We start from the raw sequence: 26,636 nt of genomic DNA, 5'->3' as shown, positions 1-26,636 counted from the left end.
CAACTCACAGCATTCCGGAGCTGGCCCTCATCTAATCTGACCACGAAATACCATCCCCATTCTCTCCAAATTTGCACCAAATTTTCCTATCACCTTGCTCCCTGCCTAAGACCCGCCCTCCTCCTCGGAGACTGCCCCCACACTCCCCCCAACACCCCACACACACTATGCCTCCCGACAGGACAGCTCACAATGCCCTCCCCTCTACGAACCTCGCTACTCCGCAAGACCGGAACGCCCTATTGATCCGCTTCCCATCTGCCCTCTCACCCAAAGCAAAGAAGTATTTTAAATAGAAACTGATTCGACAACATCCCGAATCACGCTTTGCAGACACCTACCACTGTCCCTCCAAAGGAATGGTAAAAACAGACCTTATCTTCCACACTGAGAGACACGAAGCATGGAAACACATCAGATGCCACCTAAAAATTTCAAAAACCACGAATCACCACACATAGCTGCAAACTTACAATATCACTCCCTCACCGCCCTAAGCGTAATGGAAATAGCACGGTGACCATTTACTATAACGGCACAGTCCTGATACAAGCCAACAGCGAAAATTTGGAGTCCTTTGATACCCTCTTCCCCTTTCTACGGGATACTCCCTCTCACACTCCCCCTCTCCAGCCTATACTTCCACACCGGAGGAACCAGACCAGCCATTTAAACCTACCCTCCGCCTCGGAACCCACGATCAACAGCACTCGCCCCTCAGCACGCGCCTCCCTCCCTACTACCCCCAGGGAGTGTACGTCCCCACCTCTTCCCGTGTCCGATTCTCATCCACACCTGTCACCCACTTCTCAGAGTCCCCCGAGACACCCCCCACGCCCACCTCCTAGCTACGTTCCCTGCCCCTCCCACATGGAGAACAAGATCCACTCCAGCCCTCACCACCATCCGCCCCCCACTGCCCCGATACCACCCAGCTACCCCACACGCCCACCCCAACACACTGCGAACAATCAGAACACCACCCTCCCCATATCCACAGGCAACAAAGCCACTACACCCCCACGAGGTCTCGCACCACATGACACCCCCCTCATTACCCCAGAGAGAACAGGACCACCCTACTTCCCACTGAGGGCGCTCATCCCCGCCCGTCAGCTGCCGGTACAACACACAACATCCCCCTCACCACCCCCATCGACAACAGCAACCCCCCCGAACACCGTGGGCTCCCACCCCCATCCACCACCTACAGGCTCTCGCCCATGCCTACAACCCGCCTCCCACTCTCTTCTCCCCACACCGAACAACCTGAGCACTCATCCCCCTGAACTCGCCGGCTACACAGCACCCACACCCCAACTAGACCCCCACCACCCTACACCCATGGCCCCATCCAAACCCCACACAGACAACACAGCTTGCAAACCTCCGAACACCCAGAGTCTCTCCTCCCCCAAGCCCCACACACCTGCTCAAGTCCAATCCTGCTACATCGACGAACTTGTGACTGAGCAACGCATTTCCTCGTTGGAAAACCAGATAACTATCATAATTCGGGGCCTCAGTGAAATCCTAGCCAACCTTGCTGTGCCCCAGCAACAGTATCACACCCACTCTTTCATCACTGAGACACAACAAAATCCATCCACTACCCTTCAAAAGAGATAGGTAACTAACCCCCTCGCCAATCTATTGCAGCAGCCAAAAAGAACCAGAGACGCTATGTCTGAGAACGACGCGGCAGATCTCGCCGCCTCGTACGACAATCATAATGCTGTCACGGTCCAAATCCAAAATACAGGTGATCACCGGACTTGGTAGAGCTCAAGCCCTCCCCAACTCACTGAGACCACCGGCCACCCGCACAAACATCCCCTTACGAAGAAACCCAAAACAGAGATGACCCCCACAAAATGCATGCTCATAAACTGCAGATCAGCCACAAAACACGCCACAGAACTAGCAGAATCCATCCTCACTCATGACATTGACATAGCATTCATCACCGAAACCTGGCTCAATGACTCCTCCCTTCCTCTCCTGGACACCCTCGTCCCCCCCAGGCTTTAAAATCAATAATAAAACAGAATAGACAATAGAGGCGGAGGCTTAGCGATCATCTACAGAGACAATTTGTATGTGTCGGAATAAGAATCCGCCAACTACAACTCCTTTGAGTGCCTGTCAACATCATCACCTGCAACAAAAAAACAGTAACCTGCCACCTTATCTACCACCCCCAGGTAACTCCACCGCCTTCACTGAACACCTATCTGACCTAAATGCCCAGTGCTCTTATTCTGGGCGATTTCAACCTACACTGGAACGAAGAAAATAATCCGCTTATCCAAAATCTGAACAAGCTAATGTGCAATAACTACCTCATGCAACACGGCATGGAAGCAACTCATAACAAAGGAGCAACCCTAGATGCCATCATAGCCAATCAAGACAATGTAAGGATAAACAACACCCTTTCCGTAGACTGGTCCAACCACCGCCTAATCCTTTTTCAACTCTCTCATCCAGCCACCATTCAACTCCCAGCCCAAGAACAACCGAATGGACCAGAAATCTCACGCGGATCAACATGACTGACCTGGAAGAAAAAGTCACCTCTCTACTCACTCCCTCCCTCCTTGGCTGAACTTTCCACAACAGAACTCACTGACCACTACAACACTTCCATGTCAACTATTCTCGATCAGATTGCCCCTCTGAAACTAAAAAAAACAAGGAAAATTGCATCCAGATCCTGGTTCAACACGAACATCAATAAAGAAAGAAGACAAGAGCCACAGAAAGACTCTGGAGAAACAACCCCTCCGCTAGCACTCTCAAAGAACTCAAAGCAGCTCGGAGAAGCTACAAAAAACACATCTACAATGAAAAAAACAACTTCTTCTGCTCCGCCCTGGACAATGCAAAAAACAGGCCTAATGAACTCTTTAAAATCATCAAGCAACAAACCACTAAGCCCACAACAACCTTCACCCAGGCCTCCATGGAACTCTGTGAAACTTTCGCCTGCTTCTTCAAAGAAAAAATCCCCAAGATTGAACACTCGCTAGACACCAGCAACAACCCCGACAGCGAAAGCCTTCCCCTAGATACTACAGTAAGCACATGTCTTCACAACGCAACTACATGGAAGGCCTTCGCTCCCATCACAGAAACCGAGATTATCAAGCTAATCTAAACCTCCAAACCCGCCTCTCACCTCCTAGACCCTATACCTACTCAACTGACCAAAAACCTCAAACTCGCCATAGCTCCCTTCTGGTGCAGAATCATCAACAGCTCCTTCCAATCCGGCACTATACCCGATTGCCTCAAAGTTGGCCAAGTCACACCACTACTAAAAAAAACAGGCCTTGATTGCAAGGACCTGAACAACTTCAGACCTGTCTCCAATCTCCCCCTCCTATCCAAAATCCTGGAGAAATGCGTCCTCTCACAGCTAACTCAACACATGGACAACATCAACCTTCCTGAACCCCACAGCTAACTCAACACATGGACAACATCAACCTTCTTGACCCCCACCAATTGGGGTTCAGAAAAGGTTTCAGCGCCGAGACGGCGATCCTCAACATCACAGACGACATCCACCAGTCACTAGACTCTGGCCAATGCTGCCTTCTCATTCTCCTCGACTTATCGGCAGCCTTTGACACAGTAGACCACCAACTTCTCATCAAGGCCATTAAAGAAAGGGGGGTGCCGATGATAAGGTCCTCTGATGGTTCACCTCTTTCCTCCAGAATCGCTCGCAAAAGATAAAAATCAAGAACTTTACCTCCGACCTCCACCCTGTCAGCAGAGGTGTACCCCAAGGCTCAGTGCTCTCACCTCAACTGTTCAACATATACATGGAACCCCTCACCCCCATTCTTAAAAAGGCGAAGATCCCCTTCCACCTATACACCGATGACACCCAGATCTATCTAGAAACCTCCTCCCCAAACGACATCTTCAGACTCAACAAAACTCTAAAAGAAATTCAAGGCTGGCTGTCCCAAACCCACCTTAAACTCAACCAAGAAAAAACGGAGATCCTCCTCATCTCCAACAAAGAGAACCCACAAATTGCAGAGTGGCTTAAAGCTTTGGACACTCTGAACGGTAACCTCACCTTGCCAAATCCGTAAAATCCTTCGGAATCACCCTAGACCCCAAACTGGACATGACCAACCACATAAAAAACTCCGTAAAGACTGCCTTCCTCAACCTAAGGCTTCTATACAAAATCAAACCATTCATTCCTGCCAAAGACCTCAAACAAGCCACACAATCGCTGGTGCTATCCAGACTCGACTACGGCAACGCAACCCTCACTGATGCCTCAAAATCCAACTTGGCTCCTCTCAGAATAACCCTCAACGCAGCAGCCAGAATGGTCACTGGAATCAGGAAATATGACCACATTTCACCAGCACTAAGAGAACTAAAATGGCTCCGAGTAGAACAGCAAGCCAATTTCAGAACGGCTTGCCTCACGCACAAAGCTCTCCATACTGGAAAACCAGACTATTTAGCCGCCAAACTTAAGAGGGCCGGGCAGACGAGAAACCTCAGGAGCTCAAACTCCCTCCTTCTCATCCCCTTGAAAACATGCAAACACAAAACAACTGTGAAATCATTTGCCGGAACCGTACCCACAATTTGGAACTCCATCCCTGCAGACATCAGAACTATCCCTTCCTTCACAAAATTAAAAAAAACGTTAAAATCCTCCTGCTGAACCGCGCCCTCCCAAATGAATAGCCACGCTACCCCGGAGGACGGTTTTCTCTTACTAGACTCTGCTCACATCCTCCTCAGCCCGCCTCAAGACAATCCTTGCACATGATTAAACGGCCTCACGATCCTCGGTCCAGCTCCACTCAGCATTCAACAAGGCTACCTTAGGACTCTTCCACTTCGCCTTGAAGTTTCGGGACCCCTGGTCTGCCGATCCTCCTAGGTCTACCGAAATTAGCATTCAACAAGGCTACCGCCAAATCTCGCCCACCGCTTCCATAAGCCTTAGCACGCTTGGACTACCGAACGTTCTTTTCTTTTTGCTGACAATTATTCTAATATGCTTAACTACCTTGAAACAATGCTGTAAAGCGCTCCGATACCCTCGGGTCTGGTCAGTGCTATATAAAACTCCTAAAATAAATAAATAAAAATCTGATAGGACTCTGCATTAACAATATTTCTATTTTCTAAATGTAATTTCACCCCCTCCTTCACAATCCAGGGGTGATTTGTGGATTATCATGGATGCTTGTATAATAGGTGACAGGAACACAGTTAAAGCTACTTTTAGTCTATCCCAGATTTATAACACTGTTTTCAAGGGACTGGTATAGATTGTGCCATCTTTGTGTTTTATCAAGACAGGCCAGGTCCCATAGAACTCTGTCCTTGAAAAGCCTTATTTGCCCAATTCTCTCTCTGCCCACTCAAAAAATAAAGCGAGTGTGGGCCGCACAATAGTAACAGATAATATCGGGGCATGCACACCTCATTTCTACCTCAGAGGCAAGATTATTTTTTTTCTGGTTACGGATGCCTGCCCTACCACCTGCCCATATACATGTCATTATTTTCCTTTATAATCTCTGTAGTTCCTCTATTATAATAGATACTGGTAGCGTTTGCAATATGTAAAGCAATCTGGGCACAACATTCCTTTTTATAATACTAATATTGCCAAACCACAAGTCAAATAGTCTTTATATATTACTTTTGCAGACTCAACAATAACAACGACATAAGAGCACATCAATGTTCCAAGTTGCTTCTGAACAGAGTAAGTAAGTACATTTTTATTTGCACAATTAATTAAAATCGTTGCACAATGTACAGTCAAAGAATAACCTTTAAAAATTAAAAGTTTAGAACATTTTAAAAAGAAAAACAATATAAAAATCAATTAAAAAACAGAGAAGTTACTCGTTAAATTAAAAAGAGCGCAGAAATGTCACAGGGGGAAATAAGAAGTCAAGCTTTGACAGAGGGGAATTAATTTCGGTAATAAACTTAACAAAACGCGCTGCCAACTGCGGTGAGTCTCCCCTCATACATGCATCTAATGCTTCATGACAAGTCCTGATATTTAGTAGGTGCCAGAGTGGGTGCAACCAAAAATTTCTTTGGGCTCGGAGTTCTCGGCAGATGCACAGGATATGGATAAGGTTTTCTTCATCCTGTTTGCAAAAGCGGCATTGTGGAGATGCTTCTTTCCTGTAGCCTTGGCCGAACTTGTATGCCATCAGTGGTATTAAAACAAAGCGGAATCTCATCAATTGAAGTTTTATGTGGACTTTCACAGAGGATGCAAGGTACGATGGAAGGATTTTCGAGGTGGATAATTTGGAGGCCCAGGAGCCATGGAAAAGCTGATTTACCCGCTGCTCATCAAAATCATTTGAAAGCATTTTTGCTTGCCTGGTTAAGAGTTTTGTTTTCGCCTCCATGGGCAGCGAAGAAAGCCATATGTCTTTTGCCTCGAGGGATTCGAGGCATGACATCAAATATTTGTTTCAAAATGTTTTTGGGTTGCTGAAGATTGTCCATAGACAGCTCTTTAAGGTATGAGCGCTGGTTTGTTTAGTTTTTAAGCAGTAGCTGATGAAACGTGCACTCATAATCCATCGCTGAGAGGATAGCAAGAATTCTTTTCTAATTTGGGCATGAGCAGTTGAATTAGGGAGTCGAAAAACCCTGCGATAGCTGGACGATTGCGCTCTGTGCAGACAAATGTTCATTTTATCCTTGAAGATTATTGCACCAAAGGAGATTATGGGGAGTAGTTTTGCAGTAATCAGTTTTGTTAATGGTACTAAATCCTGGGAGTGTAAAGTACTTTTTGTTCTTATGAAAGCCATTTCTATGCTTCGTGCAACAGCCTGCATTTCAGTTATGTGCACGGTGGGTCTCCCTTTGTGGTCGATCCACACGCCCAAGTACTTGTAGGCAGTGACCGTTTCCAATTTCTTCCCTTCAATAAACCACGTGTTCTTTTTGGTTTTTCCAGTGGATATTGTCATTGCTTTAGTTTTGGAGACATTTATTTCGAGCGTGTTCGTGTTGCAGTACTGGGCGAGGGAATTAAACAGTCTTTGAAGGCCCACCTGGGTTTGATCGAGCAGAATGGTGTCGTCCGCGTTTTGCAGAGTTTGAATCTTTCTTGATTCTATTTCCGGAGGGAAAGCACAGGAACTTGACAGCCATTCGGGAAGGTCTGCAAGGTAAAGATTGAAAAGCATTGGTGCAAGAGTGCACCCTTGTTTTAAACCTCTGGTGGTATAGATTTTATTGGAGGTGGACCATCTTGATGTAACTCTCACTTTAACCCAGGTGTCAGTGTGTAATGCAATTAATGCTTTCAGTAACGACTGCGGAATGCCCCATCTTGCGAGTTTTTCCCAAAGTTTTGGTCGGCTTACGCTATCAAAAGCTTTGCGAAAGTCAATGAATCCAAGATGTAACGATTTCCCTTTTGCAGCTAGGGTGGTTTCGATCAGATGGGCGATACAGATCAGATTGTCTTCAATGTGGCACCCTTTTTGAAAGCCGGTTTGGGTGAAGGGGACTAAGTTGTTAGTTTCCGCCCACTTGGTGAGTGCAGTTAAGAGAATACTGGCATATGCCTTCCCGTCCACATCTAGAAGGGTTATCCTCCGATAGTTATCGGGATTGGAGCGCAAACCCTTCTTATGGAAGGGAACAAGAAGTGAGCCTTGCCAAGACGCTGGGATGGGGCCACCCAATATTGCAGCTTCAAAGAGTGGTGACAGTATATTGGCCCATTTTCCAGCACAGGCTTTAAATATTTGGGTCGGAATTCCGCCCGAACGCATTTTCTGTATTATTCCTGTTATGGCGTCGGTAAGTATATTGGCGGTGGGGAAAGTTCCGTCCTGATTAACTAAATGATCAAAGAAGGCCGTACTATTGGTGATCGGGTCATGCGGTGCTGTGTAGAGCCTTTTAACATAAGTCTCCCAGTCATCGGGGGAAATGTTGGTTGCAGTAGGGGGTTTAGTAGCTTTGCTGGCCTTATTAACCCAGTTCCAGAATTTTCTTTGGTCTTTAGATTTTATAATCTCGAAAGCCGTTACCCAGTGCCGTTCTTCTTCCAATTTCCAATTTCTTTAATAAAAATCGGGCCTTCCTGTAGGTTTTTCGCGCAGCCATGATGTCTTCCTTCAAGAGTTTATGTTCACTTTCATTATTAAAGTTTGTTCGTTGTAACTTATTTAGTTTACTCTTTGCAGTAATTACATGTTGTTTTTGCGCTGACAAAGTTGTCGTAGTTGGAATGTCCTTCGAAGGGTTGTTAATAAGTTTTGGATTAAAGCGATCTCTAAAGTTGGTCAGTATAGTTTCCCAATTGGGAGCCGTCACAAAACTAATACCAGCCAGGGGCCATCTGGTTATAAGCATCTCCTCCTCCCTTTCAATTGCGTCCTGGTTACTTTCTGACCATCGAAGTTTTCTAACATTCTGTAAACTTGAAGCTATCCCTATCGGGTTTGTGTTCGGGCGATGTAGTGGGCTGAGGGCGATACTACAAGTTAAAATGGCATGGTCGCTGTCGGGAGATGGTGTTACCGTAAATTGGCATACCAGGTGGAAAGCCGTCAGCGATATCCATATGTAGTCTAGAGTGGCCATACGGAAAGAGGATACATGAGAATATGCGGCCGGTTGGTCTGTGACAATCCTTCCATTGAAAATGCGCAGGCCGAGGTGATTCAGCTTTGTTGCCAATTTCGTTCCATTAACATCCTTTCGGTGATACTGGGATTTTATCTCCGGGATTGCCCACATTACATTAAGTGATGTTATTTGAGAGGATTGGGTGAAATCGGTTTCCATGAAATTCACGTTGAAGTCGTTTGTTGGGTGTAAATAGATACATCTAAGGATCATTTTTTGCTTTGGTTTCCCCTTTACTTGGCTCTCGATCTCAGTCCTGATGAAAATATAATCGCCAGCTCCAATATGGAGAGTTTCTATCTTCGCAGTCAGTAAGTTCTTTATGGCGATCAGCACGCCCCTGGATGCATGACCACCTACTTTAGATGGGGTGGCGGTAGATTCTATTACTGTAAAGTCTTCCCAGATGGTGTTTTCCAAGGCCCACGTTTCTTGGATAGCAAAGATGTTGTGGGTCTTTTGCAGGCCTGAGGTTAAACGTTCTGTTTTCTCCTTTGTTAGACCCCGGATGTTCCAGGAGCATATGTTTAAATAGTGAGCCTTCTCGTCATGAGTCTTCTGCAGACCTGCTGTTAAACGCTCTGTTTTCTCCGTTGTTAGACCCCAGATGTTCAAGCGGCATATTTTTGAATGATGAACCTTCTCAAGAGTGTTCTTGTTATCTTGCATGGGAGTCAACGCACTACCCTAGCGCCTGGGAGAGCCAAGACCAGTCTGAACAGAAATCAATCAGTATCATCATTAACACATGCTTAGACAACAGAAATTAGTGTCAGAGTCAAAAATGCAAGATGAAGGTAAAGGTACCCACAACACAAGTGGGTCTCCCCATTTCTGTAAATTTTCTAGATTTTCCTAATTTAATTTGGGCCAGTTCACTACTGTCCTACTGTCCAACCCTGTAAGTATGGTGTAAAATGTAGTCCCAAATACCTTGAGTTGTGTGCCTATTGATAGTAGATTCAGTTTATGTGGTGGTTTGTGTCACTAGTTACTGTCAGTTTCTCCCTCACAGGGGCATGCAGGCTGCAAGGGCAGTGCCATGGTCCCAGTGAGGGAGGGTCCCAAAGGACCCTCTTCAGCTCTCAGGGGCTAGGTACCCAGGGTAACATTAACTAGGGACTTACAGGAGGCAGAAGTACCAATTGGGAGTTTGTTTTATGGAAGGAGCACTGGCACAGAGCTCCTGGTTGGAAGGGGCCGTGTGCACTACAGTTGAAATAACATCAAAACTAGGCAAAATGTGGTGCGCTAACGATGCAAAAGAAGAACTTTCTCACAGGTGTATTTTCTATTACGCTGTTCACATTCTCGAGTGTGAGACTCAAAATAGCCTGACAGTGGTGAGGCCAAGTGTGGGTGTAGGGAACACTGTCAATGCAAGACTGAAGCAGTAAATCCTGACAGAGAAGAAACGGAGGTGCACCGAAGGATTGTTTGCCTTAGCAAAGATCTCCACTCGGCGTCAACTCAGAGCCCCGGCAAAGCACTTCTGACACAGACAGTGGAACAAAACAGCCTACCCATGGAGTTGATGCCCATGCGTGTTGCTAACTAAGGGAGGAGTCACCACACCTTTGAACAAGAACAAGTTGTATTCGTCCAAATCCAACACTAGATGGCAAGAGTATGCAGAGCATGTGTATCTACAACTATCCATGCAATGAACATTCTGTTTTGACTTTTGCTGTGTCTGCTTTACTTGCTGAGTCTCTAAATAGTGGGGCTCCCATCCGTTAGGCCAGTACACTCTTTACTAAAACCAACATAGTGGTCTAAATTATGCTGGTGAATTTTCTCCACTGCTTTTCTCTGAAAGTCCCTCCCCAATAAAACCAGCTAATTAGTATTTGAAATGTTTATTCAATGCAACATCTGCTGCAACTCCCTCCACACACAGCCGTGCCTACCTTATTTGCAGCATCATAGTGTACTCACAAGCAAGGACTAATTGTGGTTTCCAACATCAAAATCATATTTCTCCTTCATTACACTCTAGTGTTTCATATGCTCATTTATTGCGTATCTGCATCTCCCTATGGTGCTAAGACCCTCTTCTTGCTTTCTTCTAATCAAATTGACTCGTTGAAGTTTTGGGGTTCTCTACAGAGTCAATTTCCCACTATTGTTTCTTCAGATTGGGTCTCTATTGTCATCTTCTGTCACACATTGTGATGCAATACTTGAATGCCCTCTTCAACCTCTTGGATTACCCTTGGTCTTCCTGCCATGTAAACTAAATCCCAGTTGGGAAAGTCCATAAATGAATACTTTTTTTAATGAGGGATTGCATGCAAAAATTAGAATATAAAAGAAATGTAATAAAGCAGGTTTGCCATTACCTGTTGTAAATGTCCAAGTACGTTTGTTCTGCAATCAAAAATTCCTTTGCCTTCTGCAGAGTAGAGATGATGTAGAAATTCTGTGGTGTAATAATCATGGCATTTCTCATTTCTGCAAATGGAAGACAGATACTGTAGATTCTTACTATTGTAGAACATCAGGTGAAAAGGTTCCTTGATTTCTATTTATTGTATGTGCATTTTAAGATCCCAAAACACGTATTTTTAGTATTGTATCACATAGACTTATATTTGTAAAGGTTGTGCATATCTAAAACAAAATTCTTGGATCATAAATTATCACAACTTGTGAAGAGAAACACTTGCATGTAAAAGGGCTCGTTTTCACTTTTGTTGTCTAGTGCCAACCATGAGGAACATTTAGGACATTAGACCAATATGCACAGCAAATAGGAATTTACTTGAACCACTGTATTCTACTGTGTTCTATGGTTCCACTTCATAAGCATGTCTATGTTGTCTTGGTCTGTTCTTTTTCTATCACAGACAATACAAAATCAACAGTGTGTCCCTTCTACCCAAACTCCCTTCAGGGCTGTAGCTCGTTCATTCACTGTGCCGGTTTATCTCTGCAAATTAAGTGTGTAGATTCATGGGACGTTTGAGGGTGGATAACTCTGTCCCTTATCCCTAAGGTCTATCAACAGTAATCAATGCTCTTAGCACCACCCCTTGCACCCACCTCACAATCCACAGGGAGGGGTATGCAAGATGGAAAATATAAGGTGCTGGACAGCAAAGAGGTGGTCAGAGACTGAAATCTCACAGACATCTATCATGCCTTTACCCCAAAAGTCAGATAGAAACAGAATAGGGCCAAGTAATTAGTGACCAAGGCCTCAGGAAAGGTTCTGAAGGGCCAGGCACTTTTTTCTAGTCAAGACCGTAAAATAGCAGTACCAATATGATGGTGAAAAGAGTGATACTAACTAATTTACCACCCAGAATGGAAGCCATGAAGCATTCAGAGGGCCACTTTCAGGTTCTTACCTTAACACCAAGCCTCTCTGAATATCAGTTTTCATTTTATCTGTTAGATGCTCCACGTTAGCCTAAAAGGACAAGGAAGATGTAAAGTAACTGAAAAGTCCATTGTGTTTGTGATTTTTAATTTTTGTCACATTTCCAGAAAACCTACTGGTTTTGCAAACTCATCATTAAACATCCAGGGAAAAGTTTTTAAATTTGCATAAGCAAAAAATACACATTGCTTCTCATGTTCAATTCTCAATTTTACCCAAATGAATAGCATATTAGTGAGCCAGCTCAACTGTTTGCACACCTCAGGCTAGAAAAACAACTGCTTATTGGCCCTTGTATTAATTTAGGTTGTTGATTTTCATATAGTAAGTACCAGGTTGTTAACACAAAGTTGATACCCAGCACAGGAGTAAAAGCTTCCCATACTGCACACCTGTTGACAAGTTAGGTAAAAATACAGTTCAGACTCTGTGTCATTGATTCATTGCTGAAGTTACTAAACGGGTGCCTAATGAGATGCTGAAAGGTTTCGCATTTAAATAAGCAGGACCGGACTGGCCATAGCGGCACCGGGCGTTTCCCCGGTGGGCGGCTAGGGTGGGGACCAGTACCTGTCTGCAAATGAACTGGGGCGATTCATTTTTATTAAATAAACAATCTAACCAAAGTCACACACATTTTCATAAACGCAACAAAAATAATTGTCTGATGGTTTCTCCTGACCATGGTCAATCAAACTGGCCTTGAAAAGAAAGCATGTACGGCACAGGTGAGCCAGCCGGCCCTCCTAGCTGCCACTGTCATGTGCCATTTGTAAAGCCCAGACTCTCAAACTCAGCATCACAGCACTCTGGTTCAGAAGTTCTATGAATGTTTTCCTTACCACAATAGTGTGTCTACTTCCTGATTTAAGATCTCAGCATGCTTTATTCCTGATTTTGGTGAAACAGCACAACTGTAGTATTTATCGCAGCACGTGTGTGCTGTGTTCCTAGAATGTTATGAAAACAGGATATGGACTTTCAGTTGCCTGCGCCCTGTCATCGGTATTCATATTGCATCCTGGTTTCTCACTATTAGCTAGCAGGCCCTCATCTATCTTTGCATCAAATAGCGCTACGCTGTAAAGGAGCAAGCTCACTTCCTGGTACAGTGCGCTTGCAGACACCAGACGGGATCATGAGAATTTCAAAAGCGGTGCTCTTGAGCGCCAGCAGGTGGTGTTGTGCGGATCCGGGTCTGTACCGCCCCAGATGTGATGGAACAGATCTGCACATAAGTGGAACCCTTGCCTGCTTAGTTTCTTCACTCCTTCCCTTTCTGCTCCCTCAGATCTGGAGCATAGAACTATTACTGGGAACAGTGTGCTGGTCTCTAACCTGAACCTTTCTACATGGTAAAGAGGCCTCTACAAAGAATGAGGAGCAGGAAGGGCAGTGAGGAATGTGGACAGAGTACCCACCAGAAGGAGCGTTACCAAAGTAAGTAACTTGTTGTCAAATGTCAAATGCTTTTATATAGCACACTTATCACCAAAAGAGGTCTCAAGTCGCTTTGCAGAAGAAAGGCATTGACCTACCAGAGCAGAGACACGTCGCAGGGGAGTCTTTATTTGGGAAAGAGTTCTTCTTAGAGATACTTCTAACCACTAGAATAGATATCAACACAGTACCTCCTAACAGCGGTTAGTAGTGCTCCACCCATGTCGCAGCCTGACGGATATCAGGGACAGGCACCTCTTGTACACAGGACACTAATGGCCTTGGCCTTTGTTGAATGGGCTGTCGGGCCATTGGGTAGGTGGGGGAGAGGTGAATGGGGGGGAGAGGTGAATGGGGGGCAGAGGGGTCGGCTTTTTTGGTGCTTAACAAATTTTAATGCAGAGGACTATCCACATTGACAGGGTTTCATTTTGCACCGCACTGCCCATCTCTACACCTGAAAAGTAGACAAAGACCTGATAGTCTATCTGGTGATCTTTCGTCCGAGGGATGTAAAATCTAAATTTGGACCAAGGCAATGAAGCCTTTCCTTCTCTTTTGAGGGATGAGGAAGAGTGAAGAATGTTGGCAAGGTGACTGATTTACTAACATGAAAGGGCATCATGACCTTAGTGAAGAAAGCTACTTAGGTCCTCAAGACAAACTTGTCCAAGAACAAGGCAGTGTGAGGAGGTTGTACCGACAGCCCTTGCAGCACACTCACATGGCATGCAGACATGATGGTGGTAAGGAAGACTGTTTTCAACCTCAAGAGCCCTAAGAACATCATAGATGACTTCATTGTATATATAACCTTGTTTGCGCCTCTTTTTCCCGCTGTATAAATTCCTTCACTTGTCACTAGCGCCGTTCGCCTCTCACAAGCACTTGTGCACAACATCACAGGTTACATGACATTTAAGGTAAGTGCAATTTTGATGGTTTGTTTAATTATTCATGTTGAGATCATATAATATAATGAAATATACCTGGAAAGTATTTCCTAAACCTTTTTGCTTTACTGTCTTTTGTTTCCCTGTGCCCCCTCACCCTTTCTCAGCAATTTATTGTGCATCTTAATTTTTCCTACCAAATGATACCCCTCGAGACATTGTCTATGCTATACAATATTTACCCTGGTCTCTATCGGTAACCTCCTGTAGTCTGTTACTCAAGAGCCCTAAAGAGCAGCTTGGCGTAGGCTCAAAGAGTGCCCAAGACTAGGTGAAACACCCACAAGGGCATTATAAATGATATGGGAGGGAACATATGTGCTTAAACCTTTATGAAAAGCATCACAACTGGAGATTTAAACAAGGACTTTTCGTCCAGTAAACAAAGATAGAAAGGCCAAATTAGCAGTCAGATAACCTTTACCTGTGACCACAGCAAGACCTTCCTGGGATAAGGACAGAACAAACAAAAGGACATTAGAAAGTTTGGCATGCAAGGGTTCGGTGTTTCGAGTGCCAAACCAGGCAACACCCAGTGCAGATAGAAGTCATGAAGGAGAGTCTGCCAGCAAGGATAATATCCATATCTCAAAGGAAATTCAATAATATTTAGCTGCTGCAGTTACATCTCCATGCATGGAGTTTTAAATTGTAGAGATTTTATTTATTTATTGATATATTCAGGATCTTGCCCTACTGCTGAGGTAGGAGTTCAGATCAAAGTCTGATCGGAGGTAAAACCCTCACACTCTAAAGGCTTCGAGTATCACACTCTCCTTGTCAAATGGCAATCAAGAGGACTTTGGACTTGAACTTCCTAATCTTCTTCAGAAACCGGAGATATGTGCAGGTAAAAGTTAAGGAGTCCCTTGCTCCATTCCATCTGGAATTAGTTTCCTAAGGATCGCCATGGAGGAGACCCCAGCACCCAGAATGACTGACACTGTGCATTTCCAGTGGTGGCAATAGATCTAGCCAGGGCTCCCCCAATGTGTGAAGAGGGCCTCTACCACCTTATGATGGACATGCCACTGGTGATCTGCCAGACAACATCAGCTCAGTTCATCTGCTCTGATATTGATGGATCCTGCCAGGAAAATGCTTTCCTAGCACAGTGACCACTGAGATTCATAAATGACCTCAAAATTACAATTGAAAGTATCCATGAGAAGGAGTCAAAATTAATTGACTTTTTCTGGATCTGCGAGGCCATTTCTTCTTTGTGAACTCTCTTTTTCTCATCAACAGCCTTCCAAGACTGTTTCGTTTCAATGTGTTTTCATGTCTGTTTTTTGGATCAATGGCTGGCCTTGGATGTCTTTTAATGCTCATCAACTTCAAGTTAATATCCTCAGCTCAATGGCAATCTTTTGGAGCTGTACTTTGACTTAACCCTGCTTGTGCCCTTTGTTTTTGAACCAGAGCAGGCATTTCTTTAAACTGAATTTTCAAATGATAAAACATTTGTAAGACTCTAGCTCCTTATAGGATATACCAAGAAGAGGTATGTCATGCAAAGAGTCAAGGTATTCCATTATGAGTAGACAGGGGTTTGCTCTAGCAATCCCAAGGTGCTCTTCTAGGGGGTGGTGTGGTCAAACAGCCTTAGGCTTATCAGAGCGGAGTGTAGACATCTGCAGAATACACACACAGTCAATAAATGATGCATACGACTCAATAAGGAGAGCCACACCAATTTAAAAAAAACAAATTTTTATATATACATATATTTAGGCACCAGAATCAATACGATCAGGTAAGTACATTGCGAAATAGAAATACTTTATGTTTTCAAAAGTCGAACCTGCAATGTTATTCTATGGGAGGAAAACCAAATACGGTATACAGGTAAAGTACAGCGACTTACGAGACCAATCTCCTGGACTTAAGGTAAGCATTGGCCAAGGTCCAAGGCAGCACCAAGAGGTCACACTGGACGCCACTGGGGCGGGCAGGTGCAGAGGTGCAATACAGCGTTGGGTGCCTAATGTCAGTCTATGGGGATCGGTCTTTGTGAAAAGGGACTGCAGGTTTGGACTGGGAGGCCAGCCAGGCTGAACCAACAGGGGGCTCAGCTCTGGTGCAGTGGTGCTTTCCGGTGTTGGGTCTTTGCAGTCCGGAGCCATCACAGCCTGGTCTTTGGTACCTGCAGGATGCAGTGGAACAGTTCCGCTGCTCCATGGGAGTTCCTGAGTCTTTGGAGAAGCGCTGGCAGTCGTCCCAGGCTTTGGAGCAACAGCAGTTAGCAGGGTGAGAGGAGTTTGTCATAATTGTCGAGAATAGGCCCCCAGGGTTGGCACTAAGTCGGTCACTTCTTCAGTTCTTACTTTTCGCGGCTATTGGGTCCTTCTTTTTGGCGGAAAGATCCAAAGATCCAAAGGTGCCAAAAGCTTCCCTAATTTATGGATGTTAGAGGAGTGCAGGGTAGTAGAAGTGGGCTACCGACCCCTGGGGTCACTACATCCCCTATATGTCCACTTCCGGTGGGAAGTGGGCATAACCCTGTCTCACCAAGATGGTAGACTCTGAAATTCCACCTTTATTTCAGGTAGCCCACCTTAGGGGTGGAACTAGCCTGAAGGTGAACATGTCCATCCGACTATTAATTTTCCTGCCTTGTCCAGGAGTTAAATAATAATTATAATAAGAGGCATTTATAGAGCGCACGGCTAGCCCGACAGAGGTGTCCTCGCACTAAATGCAGATTACCAGAGAGGAAAGAGGGGAGAGAGCTACAGGAGGCTAAAGAGCTAGGTTTTTAGTGCTTTCCTAAATGCAAGTTCAGACTCTATCAACCGAAGGTGGGTAGGCAAGGAGTTCCAGATCAACACCGTTCTCACAGAGAAAGCACGGCCACCCAACCTGGCCTTAGAGAAGCAGGGAAATGGGCCCTGTGCAAGGGGTAGGAAAGTGTTGGGGGGGGAGGGGGTCGGCATCCTCTCTTGTGAATAAAGCCATATTGGCATACCAAAGGCAGTGGGCTCTTTGAAGCTCCCTGCCTTGGAATGCTAATTCGTAGGTCATCTTGTTGGAAGAGGAATGCCCTCACACTTGGGCTCAAAAACACATGGTGGCAGGCTGGCTAAGACCAGTCTGTGAACACACCAGTAGTTGGTAGGTTTTCAGGGGACACGTCTAAGGTCTATGAATTAATCAATTTAACACTGGGCTTACTAATGTTTGATACAAAACATCTCTGGTTTCAGTGAAGCCATCATGTAGCTGGGGAACTTGTTTTTACCAGTGTCCAGTACATGTACTTAAAATGGCTTACCTGACCTCTAGTACTGGCAGCAATGGAACTGACCAGAAGAGAGGCACATCTGCTCATGCAGATATGTCCACACATGTAGCCTGCCGTAGGGCTTTAAGGCCTGCTGCAGGGGTGACTTACCTATACTTCATGCAGTATCTGTGGGCATGACACACAGGGATGTGTTTCATGTCAGGTATTCACTTTTGTCTGCACCAAGACACGCAGCCTGCAGTGGCAGTCCGTGTGTGTATGGTGAGGGGTTTCTTAGAGTGGCACAATTTGTGCTGCAGTCCTCAAAGACTGTCTTTAGCCTCCTTGTGTTAGGTACCAGGGGTACCATTTAGTAGGGACTAGCAGGGAGTGGTAAAGGTATTGCCAGTTTTGGGAAAGAGATCTGGCACAGGAACCCAGTGCACTTCCAGTCCAAATCAAATCAAATATCAGGCAAAAAGTGGGTGTTAACATGTCAAAAAGGGGGACTTTCCTACAATGTTCAACATCTAGGGTTTGTGTTTCAACCTGGATGCCATCTTTTAGTTTCAACAGCAGAATCTTTTTTTGCCACTAACTCTGGAACTTCAGTGTCATCTGCATCCAATTCCTCAATGCCAAAGTCACTACACTGTTAACCCGTGGGACTCTTCTGTAGCTTCTAAATTATCCTCCACATAAAATAGTTTTTTTAAACATTCCACATGCAGGTCATGCTTCTCAGGCTTCTAAAAATAAAGTTTCCCTAACTTTTTATCACTACTCAAACTGCAAACCTTCATTTAGCTTTAGGTTTAAAATGTTAGTAAGCATAACAATTGTCTGATCTATGGTCCTTTGGCAAGCATCGTTGGATGCAAACCTTCAAGGGCAGGCAACTGGAATGGCGCGTTCTCCATGTTCACCCAGAAAATGGCGTCTAACAGACACAAAGGAAATAATCTGCTGAACAGTCACTGTCTGACATGGTAGAAGAACATAGGAAAAAATATTCTTTAGAAACTGGAGAAGAGAGATGCTGATTTGCAAAGAATTATCACTCGACTTTCTACTCTGAATGTTCAATGTCAAAGTAAAAATATGTGAAAATGTTGGCAACTTGTCTCTTGCTTCCAACTCACCAATGGAATAAAAATCTAAAACGGTGGGCATGGGCATATATTGGGGCATTTTGGCATTATACTGTATATGTCAGAATGAATCATTGCTACGCTCAATGCCTAAAGTTAACTACTGTAAGACATTTTTATACAATTGAGGCCCCAGGCACTAGATAGCATAATAATGCACAGCTTGTAAATCTAGAGTAGGTACATGTTGCAAACTATCCTTATCACCCAAATAGTTTGTGGGAAAAAAATATATATATATTGATTGACTGCGAGTGCTTCTATATATTCTATAGGAGACCATTAATGCGTATATATACATTAATGGTCAAGGCATTCAGTCATACTCAGAGGACTTAGCAATAATTCCTTTTTTCGGTGCTGTAAGAGAGAAAACTAGCAAAGCTTAAGGGGAGATAGGACGATGATCCTGAACCTATGGAGGAAACATGATGGTGTGAGATACTTGCAGTCCATATGGAAATGAAAACGCCCAAAGTTCAAACAGTGGCACAATCAAATCTTTACAAAAAACAGTTCTACTACTAGGAAAATACCATTAAAATGGATCTAGTGGACTCCCAAGGGTGCAGATAATGTGAGGGTAAAGGAGGATTCTGGCATCCCCTATGGTTAATTGTAGAAATTCAGTCCAATTGACAATAAACAATATCAAAGGACACAGGTGAGTGACACCTATTGTGATTCGCTCATGAATTGCTGGAGGTATAAATGTAAAGAGATACTCCAAGATATTAATTTATCTTTTTTGCAGTAGGAAGAACAAATGTGTGATGGAAATGGAAAACCTTCCTGCTGCTCCTAAAAAAACTACATAGGGGGCTGGCTATGTATCTGTCTATCAAAGAAGACATGTACAAAAACATTGGCTTTAATGCACTCACTACAAATTATGCCAGTTAAGGGCTTTTTGCTACAAGTTGAACTGTGAAGGCCTGCATTAAGACTGCTGGGTGAATATGTCAGATAGCTCTTCAGCTGCAAGTTGTCGATTTACCCTTTTTCAACACAACTCTTTAGTGGTTATCATTACACAGAGATAGGAAAAGAAAAATTATATAATTGAATGTTGTTGAATTATATGAATTCCAACTGGCATTTCTTATATGCGATTCGGATTGTTAGAGGCCTATGAATGCAGCTGAGTACCCTGGGTTACAGCTGGCTTACACACAAAATGAGACACAGTAAGATTCAATGACTAACATACCCAAAGAACGATCTCTTTGCTGAAAGTCCATTTTTGTGAATAATGTCCTGAAGCATGTAACAAAAGCTAACATTTGCTTTCTAATTTTCACAATTTCCGCTTGTGAAGTCCAACTTCAAAGTGAAACTTCTGTACCATTTAATTTGCCAATTTATACTTGCAACACATAGGAATGTCTGAGAAATTAGGCTTGGGTGTTTGCTCACACAATGGGACATGGTTATTTTGTTTGTTAGCTGAGTCCATTCTTCTTAGTGAACATCATTACAATCTTGTGTGTGACGTGTTTATGATTAATGAGCAAAATTGAATATTTACCCTCAAGTCATGAATAGTAAACTGGTCCTCATAAATGTAAGCAGCATCGGCTCCCACAGCAACGCCGGTCATGGTGGCCAGGTAACCACAGAAGCCTCCCATCGTCTCCACTATGAACACACGGCGCTTTGTTCCTGAAGCGGACTGTTTGATGCGATCACAACTCTATGGGCCATAAAACAAAACCGATACAAAAACAAGTGACTGGCTTGCGCAACACCATCACATCTAAAAGTACAACAACAGGCAAAGTGTTTTTACATTTTTCAATGTGCTTTTGAAAATGCAAACAGGTTATACATTCTAAATCAATAATTATTGAATAAAATAAAATGACAATTATAACTAAAACCACTTATCGATGCCCTCCTAGTTGGACTACCTATACATGCGGCTATTCCTTTTCCAAGAAGGCTGTGAAGAATTACTCAAGGATTTTTTGTCCTTTTCCATCCATTTCTAAATCTTTTGACATGTATATTAAAATGTGCCACCCTCGTACCCCTCCAAATGTACACTTTGTTAGGTAGTGTCTACTTCTATACACCAACTGAACAAGTTTTTGTGATTTAAAAATGGTTTACAAAGTGCTTTTTAGAAGGGGCTTGTTGTGGTGTCCCTTCCAAATAGTGATTCAGTGCCATATGCATCAATGGGTTCAGTCGCACACCACGGACAAAACATGGACTCCTCAAAGGAGGTGGTAATCCATTCGCAAAGGATCTTGGAAAAAGAATTCTGGGTGACTAGGCAATGGTTCAGAAAACGTTTTTCCCCCTAAAAGCAACCCGGTTTCCTTTAAGAAAATCAAGCTGCTTTCATTTTTTTTTTTAAAGAGGGGGAATAAAACCTTCTTTTGAGTCAATCACTTAATAACATACATGGTGTTCTATTGGCCCGAACTGGCCACTATCTCGGATATTTTCCAGTTTGAGTGAGTTGCAAATTGCGGCCTACCTCGTAAATATTAATGAGCCTGGCCATTATCCAACCCTCTCTGAATATTTTTTGTGTGAAATGACCCATTAGTACATAAGTTGGAAAAAAAACTGAGTTCAAAACCGCAACCAGTATTTGCAACCAGAAAGTATATACATCTGGCCCTAGGAAACCTAAGTCTAAGCTTGGCTTCACCATTTCCAGTCTCTCATCTACTTTCTTTGCTGAAGGTATGAATATTTTCAACGGGCTAAACAATCAGCTGTCAGAACACATTCTATTGGTGTGGTTTCTGCAGAAAAAGTACCCATATTTTTCAAAACTTCTCGGACAGTCCATCAGGAAAAGGGTAGGTTTCTGCAAAGGAAACCTCAGTTCTACCCTTTTCATGTATTCTGATTTCACAGGTGCAATATTTCATTTCCAGTCCTTTGCAACATAAACGTTAGGCACTCTAGATTTCGTATTTGCTACAGCCTTTGTATTTTTGTCAGAAGATATTGCTACCAGGGTTTCCTAGTGAACATGGCACAGATGCAACTTATAACCTACCTGACATCAGATTATTCAGTTCCATCTATATCCCTCCCAAACATTCCTTCAGTGCTTAGATTCTCTGTTCTTGCTTATGAGAACCCCCTCTTCATTTCCATCTTGATCTGCATTGTACTGAATATGCAAGTCCTTGCTCTGTTTTCTTCACTATCTTTATCTGCATGTCGGTCCTCACCTCTAGGTACAGCTGTATTAATCATCTATACTGCGAGCATTTACTTTTCTTTCTGAGTGATGCTGCGCGGGAACCAGACAAGGATGTTAACGTTTTGCAATCTCATATGAAAAGGCTGCAGGAGCCAGCCAAGGAGCAAATAAACCTGTTCTGAGTGAATACAGCAAAAAACAGCAAAACTGATCCAACAAAACGTACAGTAAAAGAAACTAAGGGGGTAAGAAAATGCAGATAATGAGTGATGTGGAAATAGCTGAATGCTCAACTGGTGTTCTGCAGATGAAAGACCATTAAAGTGAATGAAGTCTTTAACGAATTAATCAAAGAGTGACGAAGCATTTTCTCTTAGCAAGAAATAATACATTCTTGAACGTCTGGACAAACCTCAACATAATTGTTATACACCCCATGCAAATGTTGTTGTCTTACATGATAGCTATTAAGGCGACAAGGAACAAATGCAAGAGTATTATTTATCAAGGAAAAGACTAGTTTTCATGCATGCATTGTCAGAAGCATTGTAAAAATCACACAATAGGCAGAGTAGAGTGAATGATTCTTGCATCCTTGTCTTTCTTCTGTTTCTATGTTACAATGATGAGGGCAATCTATTATTCTGTCTCTTTTCACAGACAAGTCCAGGCTGAACTTAATTACAGCGGAGCTAAGGTAAAATCTTGTCTCTGAGATTTAAAATAACGAAGTGTAAATGGCAAAAGTAAGATAAAACGATGTACCTAAAATTGCAATTTCCAGCAAATTGACTGGATAATGGAATTTCAATTCTTGTTAACTTGAACAGAGTTAATTTGACCTCACCTCTAGCTCAAAGTCCTTCATTTTAAAGCCTCTCTTGAGCCCAATTCAGAGGATTCTCTCCTTAGCATAATACAGTTCTAGCTTGAGTAGTAGGCTTCCTTATAGGTGGCTCTAAACTCTAATGAATATGCTACTTACCAGTATGCATCTGTTCTTGGCATGTAGGGCTGCTAACATTCATATCTGTTGCATTAGATCGCCGCCTAGTGTTGGGTCCGGATGATCGCACATTGTTGTCCTGGAAGAGTCTTCGAAGTATCCTGAGATAGGTTACTCCTCCCCTGGACTACAGTGCGCATGGGCATCGGCTCCATCCCCAGATTGTTTTTAGCCATTGTGGCAGAGATGGAGTGTAAAGTGTAAAGGATGTCCATGCTAATGATTGAATGCAAGAGTATGTCTGCAGCTGCGACAGGCACCGGGGAGGAGGGTGGGCGATATGAATGTTAGCAGCCCTACATGCCAAGAACAGATGCATACTGGTAAGTAGCATATTCAGTTCGAGGCATGTGGGCTGCTAAATTCATATCTGTTGCATAGAATATCTAGCAGTCCCTCCATTAGCGGCGGTTGCCCGTGCCAGCTGCAGAAACCTGAAAAAGTGTCTTGAGAACAGCCTGCCCAACAGCTGCCTGCTGTTTGGAATGCACATCAACACAGTAGTGTTTTGTAAAGGTATGTGGTGTAACCCATGTGGCTGCTCTACAAATGTCCTCTAAAGGAATGTTCCCCAGGAAAGCCATGGATGCCCCCAATTTGCGTGTGGAGTGCGCCCTTGGGGGTATTGTTAAGGTGCGTTTAGCCTTTTGATAGCAGATCTGGATGCACTTAACAATCCATCTGGCTATTCCTGCTTTGGAAATAGGGTTGCCCTTGTGCTGTGGCGAGAAGGCAACAAAAAGTTGTTTTGTTTTCCTAAAGTGTTGTGTCCTGTCAATATAGTACATCAACGCCCTTCTAACATCCAAAGTATGGAGCATTCTTTCTGCCACCGTTTGTGGGTTTTGGAAGAATGCAGGCAAGTCAATAGTTTGGTTGAGATGAAACTGTGACACCACCTTAGGAAGGAATTTAGGGTTAGTACGTAGTACCACCCTATTTGGATGAATTTGTATGAATGGCTCTTGGATTGTGAGCGCTTGCAGCTCACTAACACGTCTCGGTGACGTAATAGCAATAAGGAAAGCCACTTTCCATGTTAGGAACTGGAGTTCACACGAGTGTAGTGGCTCAAAAGGAGGTCCCATTAGCCTGGTGAGGACCACATTGAGGTTCCACACCGGAGCTGGCGGTGTCCTTGGGGGAATGACACGTTTTAGACCTTCAAGGAAAGCCTTAATGGCAGGCACTCTGAAGACAGAGAGATGTTGCCTGTTCTGAAGGTAAGCTGCTATGGCGGATAGATGTATCCGAATGGAAGTGTAGGCTAGATTGCACTTGTAAAGATGTAACAGATAGCAAATGATGTTAGGGATAGATGCATCTAGCGGGTTTATGTTATTGGCTGTACAGTGAAGAACAAAACGCTTCCATTTAGCAGCATAGCATGCTCTGGTAGTCGGCTTCCTTGCCTCCTTGATGATGTCCATGCATTCTGGAGGTAGGTGAAGGTAGCCAAACTCTAGGACTTCAGGAGCCAGATCGCCAGGTTGAGCTGTTGCGGATCTGGATGCTGAATGTCTCCATGGTTCTGCGTCAAAAGCCTGGGCGTTAGGCGCAGCCTTTGATGCGGCACCACCGAGAGCTCCAGAAACGTTGTGTACCATGCTTGGCGTGTCCACGTTGGAGCAACTAGGATGAGTGTCATCGAGTGCTGCTTTAGTTTTCTTGCCACCAGCGGTATCAGAGGGGCTGGTGGAAAAGCGTACGCAAATTTGCCTGACCAGTTCATCCATATCGCATTCCCCTGCGATTGTGGGTGAGGGAACCTGGCGGCAAAGTGTTGGCATTTTGCGTTTTCGTTTGTGGCAAACAGGTCTATCTCCGGATGACCCCACTGCTGGAAGAACGGGCGGAGTACTGATGGGTGTAACTCCCACTCGTGCATTTGATGGCTGTATCTGCTGAGCAGATCCGCCATCTGATTGTCCTTGCCCGGGAGGTGTTCTGCCATGAGGAAAATGTTCCTCTGAATGGCCCACTTCCACATGCTCTGAGCCAGATGAGACAGCTGTGGCGAGTGGGTGCCTCCCTGCTTTTGAATGTAGTACATCGCTGTCATGTTGTCCGTTCGGACTAACACTACCTTGTTGCACAGATGTACATTGAAGGACTTGAGCGCCATGAAGATTGCCATCAGTTCCAGATAGTTGATGTGCATCTTCTGTTGCTGCGTCGTCCATAGTCCCTGCACTGTGTAAGTGAGCAGATGAGCTCCCCATCCCTGGAGAGATGCGTCCGTCGTCAGGGTAATCTGTAGCACTGGCTCTTGGAACAGTCGGCCCTTGCAAAGGTTGTGTTGATTCCACCAATGCAGAGAGTTGAACGCCCGACTGGTAACCAACACTAGGTCTGTCAATTGTCCCTGAGCCTGTGTCCACTGGTTTGCTAAGCACTCCTGGAGCGGACGCATATATAACCGTGCGTGAGGGACTATGAAGATGCAGGAGGCCATCATGCCAATCAACTGCATGAACACTCTCGCTGGAAGCGAGTGTTGTGGTCTGAACTTTTGGATCAGAGACTGCATGCTGTCTATCCTGACCTGGTTTGGCTGAGCCATAGCCGTCAGGGTATTGATCGTCGCGCCCAGAAACTGCCGGACATGTGCCGGCTGAAGGTGCGACTTTGGGTAGTTCAGCGAGAAGCCCAGATTGTGAAGGAGGTGAATGGTAGTCGACATGTCCGCGGCGCACTGTTGCTCCGACTTGGCTTGAACGAGCCAGTCGTCTAGGTAGGGGTAGACATGGATATTCTGCCTCCTGAGGTGCGCCGCTACCGTCGCCAGACACTTGGTAAACACTCTTGGGGCGGTGGTCACTCCGAAGGGTAGGACTTTGAACTGATAATGCCTGCCTTGGATAGTGAACCTGAGGTATTTTCTGTGGGATGGGTGTAGTGGTATGTGGAAATAAGCATCCTTGAGGTCTAAGGTTGCTAAGAAGTCCCCTTGGTTTAACAAGGGAAGAATCTGTTGCAGTGTAAGCATATGGAAATGTTCTGACAGTATATACAGGTTGAGGGGACGCAGATCCAGAATGGGTCTGAGAGATCCGTCCTTCTTTGGAATAAGGAAGTACAGGGAATATACCCCTGTGCCTTCCTCCTCCACTGGCACGAGCTCGATTGCGCCTTTTTGCAGCATCACCACTACCTCTTGCTGCAATAAGTGCAAGTGCTCTGCGGACATAGGCCGCTGCCTTGGTGGAATGTTGGGTGGAGTGGACTTCAACTCTAGACAATAACCGTACTGGACAAGTTGTCGTACCCACCTGTCTGTGGTGATGTTTGTCCAGAGTGGCAGGAACTGCTGTAGTCTCCCCCCGACAGGTGTTAAATGGTCGGGGGGCAGTGACAGAGAGTCACTGTTTGTTTGGGGCAGAGGAGCGGGAGTTGTTGTTTCCTCTGCCACGTCCTCTGGTACTGTTTCCTCGATAATTCCCTTTATTCTGCTTTGGGTAGGAGGACTGTGCTCCACCTCTAGTGAACTGTGATTGTTGACCCATCTGTCCTCTGGTGACTCCACGTGCACCTGAGCGACGAAAAGTGTTGCCCCGGAATTGTTGTGTTTGAAGGGCCCCCATAGACTTAGCTGTTTCGTTGTCTTTCTTAATCTTTTCGAGGGTG

General features: G+C 44.6%; 1 protein-coding gene across 1 annotated transcript in view; it reads right to left on the bottom strand.

The window, feature by feature from the left end:
* Nucleotides 1–26,636, bottom strand: part of LOC144822694 (ATP-dependent 6-phosphofructokinase, liver type) — a 312,409-nt gene that overhangs the window by 28,074 nt on the left and 257,699 nt on the right. The window contains exons 17-19 of the mRNA XM_078680480.1: nucleotides 20,363–20,527; nucleotides 12,033–12,094; nucleotides 11,022–11,133 (exon numbers count right to left, since the gene is read on the bottom strand). Of these exons, the coding sequence (XP_078536606.1) occupies nucleotides 11,022–11,133; nucleotides 12,033–12,094; nucleotides 20,363–20,527 (339 nt within the window). The remainder of the gene's footprint in view (nucleotides 1–11,021; nucleotides 11,134–12,032; nucleotides 12,095–20,362; nucleotides 20,528–26,636) is intronic.

Source organism: Lissotriton helveticus, chromosome 3_1 (assembly GCF_964261635.1).
Source record: "Lissotriton helveticus chromosome 3_1, aLisHel1.1, whole genome shotgun sequence".
NCBI classification, from domain to species: Eukaryota; Metazoa; Chordata; class Amphibia; order Caudata; family Salamandridae; genus Lissotriton; species Lissotriton helveticus.
The sequence above is the reverse complement of the archived record's forward strand: the minus strand, read 5'-3'. Positions and strand labels throughout refer to the sequence as shown.